Source organism: Canis lupus, chromosome 14, assembly GCF_011100685.1.
Source record: "Canis lupus familiaris isolate Mischka breed German Shepherd chromosome 14, alternate assembly UU_Cfam_GSD_1.0, whole genome shotgun sequence".
Taxonomy (NCBI): Eukaryota; Metazoa; Chordata; class Mammalia; order Carnivora; family Canidae; genus Canis; species Canis lupus.
In genome coordinates this window covers 8,269,883-8,283,259 of record NC_049235.1, presented here as the reverse complement: position 1 = coordinate 8,283,259, position 13,377 = coordinate 8,269,883, and the positions used below count along the sequence as shown (strand labels likewise).

General features: G+C 41.3%; 1 protein-coding gene across 1 annotated transcript in view; it reads left to right on the top strand.

Moving 5' to 3' along the window:
* SND1 (staphylococcal nuclease and tudor domain containing 1) overlaps positions 1-13,377 on the top strand; it is a 427,586-nt gene that overhangs the window by 268,569 nt on the left and 145,640 nt on the right. The window contains exon 15 of the mRNA XM_038556610.1: positions 7,303-7,444. Within this exon, the coding sequence (XP_038412538.1) occupies positions 7,303-7,444 (142 nt within the window). The remainder of the gene's footprint in view (positions 1-7,302; positions 7,445-13,377) is intronic.

Sequence of the window (13,377 nt, the reverse complement as noted above, 5' to 3'; positions counted from 1 at the left end):
GTTAAATTTGGGAAATTGAAAGTCATTCAGTAAAAGAATTTCTGAGCTAGTATAGAATTTTCATTTGATAGAGAATTTGATATTATTTTATTCACATTAAGCCATATGACATGATTTTATTTCAAGGTAGAAAAGAAATGTCATTAAGCCATATCACATGATTTTATTTCAAGGTAGAAAAGGGTATGTACTTAGTAGTACTTTTTTTTCTTTATTTGAACAAAACATTTCCTCTATTTAGCCAGTTGAGGATGGCATCATGCTTTCCTTTAGCTATTGCCAAGAATTAATACTTTCTTATGCTGCTTTTGGGAAACCAATAGGATTTTTTTCTATACTCTTCTAACCTCATGATTTTTCTCATCTAAACTATTTTCGGCTTGAATTTTTTAAATAATTTATTGAACAGTTAGAAGCATTAAAAGTGTTTCATTTTGAAATTGTTCCTCTGAGATACTTACAAACTAGTTGACTAAGCAAAAACACTTTAAGTTAAATAAAACCTTAATTTTTTTTTTAATTTTTATTTATTTATTCATGAGAGACACAGAGGCAGAGACATAGGCCGAGGGAGAAGCAGGCTCCCTGTGGTGAGCCTGATGCGGTACTCCATCCCAGGATCCCTGGATCAAGACCTGAGCCAAAGGCAGACGCTCAACCACTGAGCCACCCAGGCATCCCAAAAATCAAAATTTTGTATAGGCTACCTATCTAGGCCAATTTTTTTTTTTAATTTAAGTATAAATTTGAAAATTTAGGTTTATCATTTGTAGTATATAATTCTATCGGTTTTGACAAACATGAACATTTTGAGAAGGAACATATACGTGTAATCATCACCATAGTCAAGACAGTAGAAATATTGGATCATCCCAGAAAATTCTTCCATCCCCCTTGGAGTCAAACTCTAGCCCTTCCCCCAATCCCTGGCAGCCACTGATCTGTTTTCTGTTCTTATACCTTAACCTTTGCAACAGTGTCCTATCAATGGAATTATGTATTTGAGAGCCATCTGTGTTGTTGGCCATATCCTTTTTATTGCAGAGTAGCATTCCATTGTGTGAGTGTACTGCAGCTGGTACTGCTCCCTCCTCTCTTGAGGGAGCTTTAGGCTATTTCCAGTTTGGGGTGAGTACAGATGAAGTCCAGGCCATATTTTGGGCTACCCAAATCTATTTCTGTAATTCAATTTGACTTCTTCCTAGTCTGGCTGCCATGATTGCCTATCAGAATGCTGTTTTGCCTATTTTTCTTCTAAACACAGGTTGTATCTTCTCATCTTGGCATCGCCAAGCCCTGCTTGCTTTTATCAGTATTAGACCCTTTGGAAAGAAAATAGATAGTGGACATTTTCAACCAAATGCAAACATTTAGAGACACCTGTTCTTTGCAGGTCTCCAGCAGGCATATCCTCAGAGTTTCTTTCAAGTCTCATTACAGAGAAATTGCTTTTCCTCCATATTTGGGGCATGAAGCTGCACTTGTACTGACATGCTCTGCAGCTCTCTTCCAACTTGGAAAGCACACCATGCTGCTCCTTCTGCCCTTTGGTCTGTCCTTAGCTTGCAAGTTTGGAAGCTTTGCTTAGCCAGGCCATCCTAAGCTACTAATTGCTAAAGGAGTAGAGCCAGGGGATCCCTGGGTGGCTCAACAGTTTAGCGCCTGCCTTTGGCCCAGGGCACAGTCCTGTAGTCCCAAGATCAAGTCCCACATCGGGCTCCCTGCATGGAGCCTGCTTCTCCCTCTGCCTGTGTCTCTGCCTCTCTCTCTCTCTCTCTCTCTCTCTCTCTCATGAATAAATAAGTAAAAATCTTTAAAAAAAAATAAAAATAAAGGAGTAGAGCCAGGGGAAAAAACAGAAGGTTGTATTCTCTGTTGAGGGTGCCACAGATTGGAACACCAGCTTCCCAAGCTCAAAACTGTGTTATAGCCTTAGTGCTCCTGAGATTGTCCTCCTGATTCATGCTCCCAGAAGTGGAGCTCAGAGCATGAAGCCTTGCTTCTCCTACGCCCAGATATGTTGGAGGTCTGAGTGAGATTCTGTGCCAAGCAAGCAAATAGTATAAGAAACTAAACTATAGACAGCACTTAATGAAAGATTATTGATGACCTAGCTTCAGCACTTTATTTTTTTCTCTTGTTTCCTTGTAATTTTGTTGGTTTTTCAGTAGAGCATTTTATTCTGGGTTCTCTGCTATGTTCACTTCATTCCTATTAAACTTGACCCTCACTGATGTTTACACCCTCAGTTCCCTCACACACACCTCACCATGAAACACTGATAAACTAGCCAGAGAATGGTGGTTTCAAATTTTTAGGTACTCTCTGGTAATGTTGGAGCTGGAGGGCATTCCCAAGTATCTCCCTCCAGGGTCCCATTTATATCAAGAGATTATCATGTTGTACAGCTGGTTCCTCACAGAATCACAGCCTCATTCTGCGAATTAAAACATTAGTGGTGGCCATAGAGCCCAGGTTGTAAATAAGAGGAAGAGCGTGGAGCGATGGATGGTTTTTCTGACTTTCTGGTAGGGGGTATATTTATAATTTGTCTTCCACAAGCCTGGGGAGGCCTGAAAAGATCTATGAGTATGGCCTGGGGAGGCCTGAAAAGATCTATGAGTATGGCAATGAGTTATCACAGTACCTTCAAAAGCAAGTGTGTTTAGGTCCTATCCTTAGCTATTAGTTCTGATCTCCATGCTCTTTTCTTCCCCTTTATATCTGTTCTTTTGTACAAAGAGCTTCTGCTGCTTCAGTATTAAAATTGGTTGGACCCAGACAGCATTGTGCTCTAGAGGCTGTTTAGCCTCTGGCCAGCCCAGTATAGAGGATAGTCAGCGCTCACAGGGGAGAAGCCTTCCTGTTTTGCTGGAGTGGGCAGTGCAGGGTTCTGTTGTACTGCCAGGCAGCTGCTTCAGGTTTGATAGGCCTCTTTCAAATTTAGTTTCTCAAGTGCTGGTAGAGTACCCCCATGGCACCCTAATAAGCTCTGCATGTGTTTGTTTTAGTTCTTTTTGCTATGATGTTAATCAAAGAGTGATTGTGATGATGAAAACTAATTAGTGAGCTTCATTATTAACAGTTCCCTTTTGAGACTTGCCCATGATAATCCTGATTAATGGTTAACTAATAGGTTTACTCTGATTCCCATTTCTCTGTGCTGTTTTTTGTGTTGTGATGTTTGCTTCTCACCAGTAACTACGTTTATGCCTACTATATGGATATTTTCAGTAGGAAAATCATAGAATTCACTTTGCTAACATTCAGCGCAAACTGACAGCCTAAATCCTGTTCCAGAAATCACAGAACTTTGATTTATGTAAGTTGTGCTCTTCTAGGATACAGAGGACATGGGTGTCTAAGTAGCATATATGTCACCCTCAGTCAGTCCTGTGCATGCCATATAAGGATTCTGCTTCTTCTGCCTCTGCCTCTCCTCTACCCTCAACTTTCCCACTCTCCCAAACTTGATGATTCATTGTACTAAATTAGTTTAAACACCTGTTTGCTTACAGAGCAAAGGTACTTTATAGAAACAGATTGCAGTCTGACTGCTGAAGGGCATTTTTTTTTTAAGATTTATTTATTTATTCATTCAGAGAGAGCGAAGAGAGAGGCAGAGACACAGGCAGAGGGAGAAGCAGGCTCCACTCAGGAAGCCCGATGTGGGACTCGATCCTGGGTCTCCAGGATCACACCCCAGGCTGCAGGCGGTGCTAAACCGCTGCGCCACCGGGGCTGCCCTGAAGGGCATTTCTTATAGGCATTAACACATATACCTATATTTGGAAGAGGTATGGCCTGACAGGCCAGACATAAGGACAGAGGAGAAGTGTGTAATTAAGATGTCTTTACAACGTTTCCCTCTAAGGATCATCCTGCCTTTTTTGGGGTCAGTCCAAACCCCGTTTCAAGAAGTCTGAGGTATAGATATTAGCATCCTTTGAAATGAAGTCACCCCAGGCACATTTGTTGCACCATTACTTTCTCAATTTCAAGGTGCATTGAGGAGGCAGAAACATTCCTTAAAGAGGTGCCATCCACAATAGCAAGTTAAATTTAGCTAATGCAACCTTAAATTAGCTTTTCTAGGATTACAGGAAAATACTTATGTATGGTTTGTTTTGGAGCGCAGGTAATGTGAAAACTAGCAGTGCAATAAAAAAGGACTCACCTGCTCAGAAGTACAGTTGCTTCTTGATTATTTACACCAGTGGAGGGGAATATTGGTGCAGAAAACTATAGCTAATTTATCTGCTTGGATTCTTAAAGCCTTGAACCAATGTCATGCCAGATAACTATGGTGGGTAGATTCCCAGGCCTCCCATGCAGAAGTCACAGCATGGAATATCTGTGGAGGAGAGTCTCTGCAATTAGACTAGACAGAAATATTTGATAACTGAATAACCTTAACCTTGGAATGAGCCTTCTGTGCCATAAGTTTCAGTGTTGTTATCACTTTAAATCTGAGGCCTTTAATCTTTAATTTTAAAAATACCTTTTGGAGTTATAAGGTTATAAAGAAACTTTTGATTTCACTAAATCTCACTAGGTGCTGCTTCAGGATTACTGGAGAATTTCAAGTGTCGTATTAATGATGTCATTTGAACTTGCTCATTCTGCTGTGCTTAAGATCCACTTGGCTGGCATCTTCAGTTCCTCACTGGGGCCTAAGCTTCTCTCTTACACTGCTTTTTATAATCAGGTTTTCTCTTATTTACGTAGCATTGAAACTTAGAAAGGAGTGTAAGAGACTGAAGCACATCGCCGTACTGGCATGGGCTCTTTGGAAGGCAAATCAGAGTTAAACCACATTCAGTCAATTTTATGGTACTAACAATCAAAAGCCCTAAAATAAATTCCATAGCTAAATTAGCAAGCAGGGAATGATGTATGGCTACATCACTTGAGGCAACTTCTCAGTCTGACTTCCCAGTCTTTTCATAAGAGCCACTGAAACATTGTGAAAGAACATGCCAAGCAAAAGAAGCACTTGAGATGACAGGGAAAGACCGACACCATTGTCTGCTTGTGATAGAGATTTGAAAGAGCTGACATCTTCTGGTGCTTACGCTCAATTTAATTGACATGATAAGAATTTTTTATTTTTAAAAATCTATGAACTTGGGTGAAATTTTGTATTTTTTCCCATAACGGATTGTTCCTAGGCATATCATCTTTAAGCCTTTGGAATGATGAGGGGGCTGTGTGTCCTGTCTTGCAGTTTGGCCTCTGGAAGTAAACATGGATAGTTGTGGTGGGCTTTTACAATTTGTTTGCATTCCTTCAGTTGTCATAGTTGGCTTTCAGTTCTAATCTTTGTCATCATCAGTGGCATGTCACATTCTCTTTGCTATCTTTCCATATATTGTTGTTTCTGGATTAGGACTATTAAATTGTAGGTTGAGATTTAGGGGTACTTTTTTATATATAAAAAAAATTTGTTTTAATTGCATGGCTGGTAGTAAGGTACCTTCGTTTCTCCTTGGTTCCCACTCTGTGAAATGATCTCTTGGTAAAGTAGGTAATCGTTTAGCAAAATAGGATGAGAGGCTGCTCCAACCTTCTTTTTGTATTAATACTTATGTATGCGCGTGCTGCTATTATTCCTACAAGCACTTTTTCCCCCTCCAGATAAATACATTCATATGACAGTGAGTAAAAGTCTGTTTCTGCAAAATATAGATTACTGCAGTTTTGAGGGGAAAGGCCCTCTCTTCAGAGACACTATATTGCCTCATGATTTGCGATAATCAATTTGATAATTGTTGTTGACTTACTGGTTCAGCTCATGAATAATGTCCCAGATTTAGACTAGTGTGGCAAAAGGATTTTAATCAGGTAGTGCTTTCTCTCCCATGGAGTATTTGTCTTGCTTGACTGTTCTGGACTTCAGCCAACTGCCAGAAAGGCATTGTGCCACTGTATGTGTATAGTAGAATACATGTTGCTTAAGTGTTCATTGGGGGAGTTCCCAACTCGCTAAAGCTCATTGTTACTTTACCTTTTACCAATGTGCCATTAGAGACACTGAGAATGGATGACTGTCTCTCCTTTTCTCTGAGAATCTGTTTGAAGGGAAGGATGAATCTCATTACTATAAATACTGTTTTCATCCCAGCCTACCTCACTGCTTCTGAATGAGAGAAGCCCCTCTGGCTTCTGTGAAAGCTCTCAAATACTTGATGGCTTGTTAAAATTTCATTATCTAATGTGCATTAATTTAGATACAATAGCTCTGTTGCTAGGAGCAGAGTCAGAAAGGAAGAGCTTGGCGGATTGCAGGCTGCTTGTGTCGCAGGAGTCAGGAAAGTATGCAGAGTTTGCTGTCCCTGGTGGGAGTTTACAGTTCTGGCTGGGCTGAAAACCTTGGAAATTCTGACATTCTCTGACTACTCCCACAGCACATGCACTGTGATGTTTTGGTGCTTGCTTACTCCATCTGTTTAATGAGCTTGAAAGACCAAAAGGATTTGAAGCTCTGTAGCTGAGAGCTCTGAGGTTCAAAATGTCCATAGTTTGGTTATTCTTGAGGGTAGAGGGCATGCACTTTGTGTTTTATGTGTGAAAAAAAGTTTTAAAGTGCTACCTGGTTTCATGTGTTTTTCTTGTTTCTATTATTGTTCATGCTGACATGATGTGGTATATGTCCCCACCCGGCATGTCCTACTGTCAAAGATTTCCCAGGCTAGGATCTAGAATAGTATGCTCATGTCCCAGCTCACTCCTGAAAAGCCGGTAGAGCAAGGCTTGCTGCATAGGCACCCAAAGAGGGCTGTATTCTTCATGTTCAGAAACAATGAGCTCTGAATCTACATAACCAATTAATGATTAAAGGTGAACTGCTTGGGTTTCTTGGGAAGGGGCTTTATATAACATAGCCTGGAAGTCACTCTTTTTTTTTTTTTTTTTAATAAAAATTAAAAGTTAAATTAACCTCCACAAAAGGTTAGAATTAGTCTTCTCCCATCAATTTTATTGAAGAAAGAGAACCTTTCTCACATCCTGTGAGAAATGAAATTTTCTTTTCAAAGCACCTTCCTAACTTGAGTGCATAGTAACAGAACAGAGGGAAGCACTCAGGATGTTCTGGAAACTTCAGATTAACTCTGTTTCTTCTGTGGGAGCCACATGGGTATCTTGACTATGTCATAGTTTCAGAATTGTCTGATTTTTTTCTAGGATTATTTGCCAAGCTTTCTATTGTCTGCCAGACTTTTTGCCCTAGAACAGAGAGAAAGAATCATTTGCTCAGATTCTATTACGTCTTTCTAATGATTCTTTTCTTCTGTCCACTAGGATACCCAGAAAGCAAAGCAGTTTCTGCCCTTCCTTCAGCGGGCAGGTCGTTCTGAAGCTGTGGTGGAATATGTCTTCAGTGGTTCTCGTCTCAAGCTATATTTGCCAAAGGAAACTTGCCTTATCACCTTCTTGCTTGCCGGTAAGTCTTGTATGTTATATGTTCTGATGATTCTTCTTGGAGCTCAGAGGTCATACCTAGAGGTCACATGCCCTCCTTTCCCTTGTGTTTTAGATAGGACCTTGAGCCCTTATAGGTGTTTTACTCTTTAATTGAGATGAACACAAAATTGCTAGATCTGATCCCTCTCTCACTGCAGACCAAACACTGGAACTCTTCCTGCTCCTCATTTCCACCAACCACAGGGCATAAGAGTAGAGCAGCTTGAAAGACAACATGTATCCTTTCACAGCCTGAGTGAAGGGAATTCCAGACAAAGAAAACTATTAATGATGGAATTTTCAGTTGGTATTTCCCATTTGGGATAGACCATCCTTGCCATGTTAGTCACAGGCAGTCCACCAAGGAGCTAAGACACCCTCCCCTTGTGTCTCCCTAGGCACTGCTGTTTGTCTCTCTTCTATTCTTTTTAGATGTCATTGGGATCCAAATCTTTTATGAAACGTCAGATAGGACATTACCTTCCCAGGCTTCTGCATCTATGGTCTTTCTCTGTTGCACTAAGCTTGACATGCTAGGGCAAGCCACCCTTTCTTTGCTGACTCAGTGTTCATCTTTCTTACCCTGTTTTTTCTAGTAACTTAATATTTCACAAACCAATTTACATTTATGCATTGAAAGAGCAGATTGCTTTATTTCTTCCCCAATGGCAGATAATAAAGTTATTTGTTTCCTGGCAGTACTTCACAGAGACTATGGTTTTTGAGAGAAAGTGTCCTTTTACTTCAGCGGCCCACATCCTTGCCTCGTAAAACACACACATTGACTAACTCACCGAGGACAGGACTACAATGTTTGCCCGGTGTGCATTGCCTTTTCTCTTGCTGCTCTGCTCCCTCAGTGCTCCTTCTGTTAGAATTCTTGAGTAGAATTTGCCATGGAAGAAGAGAAATGGGAGCCATGCTTGCTGTCCCCTACCAGATTGCCTCAGGCTCCTTCTCCTAGAAGGCACCAATAGCTTCTCCTCTGGATACGGGTGTCCCTCAGGCCCTAACTAAGTGGGTTGTTATGTGAGATAAATCACTCACCAAACACAGGGCCCTGATGCTGCTGGGCCACTACCTCTGACTGAAGCTCTCTCTCTCACTCGGAGAAGTTAATGATCACTGCACAGTTCTGCAGGCTTTCTGAAGGGACTAATTGAAGTATGACATGAAGCTTGGGGCAGCCGTGGAACAGAAGGACCAAAACAAATCCATACCTTACTGAAGGGCTATACTTTTGTGAGTTGTAATAAACTGAGGGGTGGCACAGCAGTGTGTGACAGAGGCCATTTGTGCCCTTTACTTAAGATTTCCAGAGCAGAGAAGTTTCTTATCAGTGAATTCTTGTTGTTACAGAGTTTGAAGTATATATTCTCCTTTGTTCTATACTTAGAAAACAAAAACATCCTCTTGGCAGCGTGGAGCTTTTTCCCAGAGGTGAACAAGAGAAAACGTGTTATTCTTTCTGGGAAACTTGGCCACAGGTTTGTAAGGGAAAGAAAACAGTAAAGTTCTGGCTTCTAAACTCAAAACTACCTGAATGGAGCCAGCTCAGAGCTTGAGACCTACCCTGGTGGGGTTTTCCTGAAGAACCCTTCTGGTTGTACTTTCTTTCCCATGGACCATTTGTCCTGCTTGACTGTTCTGGGCTTCAGCCAACTGCTAGAAAGGCCTTTTCCCATCTATATGTAAAATAGAATATGTGCTGCTTAAGTGTTCGCTGGGCCAGTTTCCAGCCCACTGAGGCTCAGTCTCACAGACTGGTCACTCAACTCCATAGCAGCCAGTTCCTGTGTGTACTTGGCAATATTCTAAGCTTAGCAGTTTGAAATACGGTGCCTGATTACCAAAGCAAATACATGATAAAATAGAAGCTTTTATGTTTTTTCTCCTGCCATATCTTATGCAGTTATATTCTGCATCTTCCAATTTCTTTAGAAACCTGATAAGGATACAGGATGGTGAAAAGTTGTAAGAGCATGCAGACCTCAGTTTGAATCACAGCTCTACTCTTCACATGCAGGTGACTTTAGGGGAGGTTTTTTTTTACTCTTGAAGCCTTAGTTTACACACCAGTTAACTGGAAAGTGTTTCTTGCCTCTTAGGATTTTTGTGAGGGTTTAAGGAGATGTGTAAAGGATTCAGAACAAGCCTGCCATAAAGTAGATGGTTCATAAATAGGTTTCCTTCCCCTTCCTCTCACAAAGACTTGGTGAATTCATAACCAGAGCTCTTCTTAATTCTTACATGGAATAGTATACTTTTAGAGCATATGTGCGCATAGCTGTGGATCTTCCTTCTCCATGACATATCTCTTAATGGAAATAAGTCAAGGAAAGTTGCTGTTCTAGCCTCCTCCTGAATGAACAGAAGGCTCACTGAAAGAAAGGCTACTGGCTTTTCCCTTTAGGTTTACAAGGAATTCTGCATCCTGGTAAGACATTGTCCTAGGTCTCTAGAAGCTTTAGAGCTTTAGAGGGAAGACAGAAATATAAACAAACTGCTGGGCTCAAAACGAGAGAATTCATTTTAAGGCACAGAAGTAACACAGAGGAGGGAGTGATTGGTTACTTGGAGGGAAATTGGGGATTGTCTCCCTGAGGAGCTAATACCTGAGCTGCTTTTGAAGGACAAATAAGAGTTTTCAGTGTTAGGATAGGAGGGGAAAAGGAAGTAGAGAGGAACATTCTAAATTGAGGTTAACAGCATGTACTAAGGTGTAGAGGTATGATATATCCGGACACAGTGTGTCCAGCCAACTGTGCCCCCTTTTGTATTGATGGGAGTATAAAGAGTGAGGGGTTGGTGTGGGATGAGGCTAGAAATGCATACAGGATGTATTGTGGACCCTCAGAGTCACTCAGGGTATTAAGAGAGCAGCATGTTCACATTTGTGTTGAGAAAGTTTATTTCTTTCTTTATTTCTTTCCAATGTATTCTGGTGAATACATTGGATCCCCATTGATTACCAGTGCCTATCTCAGCTGGAGGCTGAGAAAGCAGTTAAGAAACAAAGGTAGAGGCCTAACATCTGGCAATGAAGAAGAGGAGAGGTTGGAAAAGTATTAAGGAGGAAATAATTAGGGGAATGACTGGATTTTTTGGGCAGAAATGGGGATGACATTGAGTGTAGGAGGGAAAGTAACTTGCCCAAGGCTTGAGTGTTTGGGCAGACTGGGATATCAACACAAAAGTAAGAAGTTTTAGGAACAGATTGGTGGTCAGAGGATTAGGTTGAGAATACTGCAAGTAATATTCAGGAAGCCAAGAGAAGAAAGAAGTCCAAGGAGTCGGCAGTGTCAGATTTTACCTAAAATGTCAAGTCTAAAAACTATGAAGTGGTGTTATATTATTTATCAATTAGAAAGTCACAAATGACCTTTGTCAGTGCAATTTCATCAGAGTTGATTCAGCTAAAGGCAGATTACAGGCGAGTAGGGTGTAAATATGGGAAATGAGGAACAGAATCAAAAATAGAGTGCTCATTACAAAATTCTAACAGATTGCAAAAGGAATGCATAAAAATGAAAGCTAAAGGGTCACAATAACATTGTAAGGGTGTCAACAACTTGAGTACTTTGATATTGGTAATTCTTCCTCAAGACTGGAGCAAAACATGGCATGTAGTTGGAAAAGCTATTCAGTACACCGATTGTTTTCATAATACCATTACAGAATGTAAAACTCAACAAAATCTTCTTGGCAAATGAGGATATTAAAAAGACGGAGTGAGAAAGTATTCTAGGAAACATGAGAAACACTGGTCTGAAGGCTGAGAAGAAGAACGAAGAAAGGCTGCAAGGAAAGATTGATAGAGCAGTGACCTAAAGAAGACGGCAGGGATGAGATGGATGGGGAACAGAGTGGAGGGAGGATCCTTAGAGGAGTGCCCCTTGGTCTTCTGAGACCAACTACAAGGAACGCTGAACGTGAGTGTAGACATAGACACAACATTCACATTGTGGGGTGATTCACCTGGACAGAGAGATGAATGGCACAGCTTTGCAGGTATCTGTGGGATGTGCTTTACGTCATGGAAAAAAAAAAGGCATTCTGCTGGAAATGATGTCTCTGCAGCCAAGAGGGAGTTTGGGCTGTGATTCTCAAGGGGAAAGTCAAGATAATTGTTCAGCAATCCCATATGTGCTGCTCTCATTAATCCCAGCCTTTCACAGAGCCCTCTGGACATCAAGGTGGGGTGGACACTTTGCATTTTTACGTGGCCTTTTTTGGGCAGAAGGCCCCACAGCTTGATAGGGAGTGGCATTTGGCGTGAGCCAGCTGGCCTCTCTGTCACGGTTCCTGCACCCCTGTATGTGGAATGATTGGTCAGATGGACTAGCAGGTGGGGCTGGCCAGAGTCAGCTGGAGCTAACAGGTCAGTACCTCCTGAAGGCTCTTGCCCTCTAGTCCTTTGAGCACCTGGCTTAGGTTTGGTTGGTGAGCAGGTAATCTTACAGCATCAGAAGAGAGACTGTTGATGGTCCCTCTGACTGCTGCTGTGCAGACTTCGTTCAGTCGTGGAGGTGATCACAGCCAGGTCTTGTCCCGAGTTTGCAGGGAAGTCAGGATCCCCAGGCAGTCCACATTTGTTTGAAAGCACCCTTTTTCCTCATCTAGCATTTAGTGTGCCCCATGCTTTTCCTTCCATTAGAACAAAAGCAGTTTGCTCCCAATCTTTATTTTTCACTTATTTTCATTTGTCACGTGTTTCATGTTTTTGTTTTTTGGCTAGAGGGATACTGAGGTGCACATATTTGCATATCACTTGGCCTTTGATTCACATTTTTTATTTAACAGCACCATTGGGCATTTGGTGTGTGTCATATCGCTATGACCTTGATAGTACATTTACTTATTTTGAATTACTTTCTTGGCTCTGGGGTATCTGGGTTATGCTAAGGGCATAGTTCAGGAAGTAGTCCTGTTGACTAAGCAGAACAGGTATCAAGTTTGTGAACCAGCTGCCTGAATTGGAAGAGAATAATAATTTAAGGTTTCAGTGCAGTCATCTAAGTAGTCTCATATCAAGTATTTGATGTCTTCTGTTAACTCACTGACCCCAATTGCGTTTCTATGTTCCTAAAGCTAGGGCAGCAGTATGTACGTGGAATTGGGGACTGAAGCAAGTTTGGAGTGTGGGGGAGTAGATGTCACCTAGGAGGCAACAGCTACCTGGCAGGGGGTTCCCATGTAGATCACAGCAGGTGACTTTTAATTAACCAGTTACCTAGTCATATGAAACAAGACTAGAAAATGAGACTTCCCTTTGCCTGCCCTTTGGCATTTTTCAATTTTTTCTCTCTCTCTCTCTCTTTGATTACAACTCCCCACTGGAGCTGCATTATGACAAGGGATGCAGTGAGAAACCCTAGGTATCTAGGGTTTGGTAAATTTTGATGGTACCTGATGGATAAACTGAAGGTTCGGCTGTGTGTCCTTCGACCCTGAATGCCTTTGAGGAAAATATCTCATGTCCTCCTTTCTTTTTAACGCCTCTTCTCCATTCTATTCCTATTAGAATATCAACTGCTTGTTTCAAAAGACCAAAAACTTCTAATGAGAGAGGAGAGGGAAGGTGAACAGGAATATCCTTCCCATCTCCTGGCCCCAGAAATGGTGGATCCCCATTGATTACCAATGCCTAACCAAATTACACAATTAAAGCCAATGTATGTTTAAGTAAGAAATCCCATTCTGCTATCACAGAGGTGCTAATGAATCAGACTGTTATATGGTTGTGTTTGCTGGGTTTCTATCCTTAATTAAGCAATTACAGGGTCTGCTGATACTTATGAATTCCTTTCAGATGCTTTAATTGAATTGCAACTTAATGGGTATTTGCAAAGTGGGGTATTCTTTCTCTTGGGATTTGCCAGTTTGATTCTGTCTCCACCACCTACTTGCTTT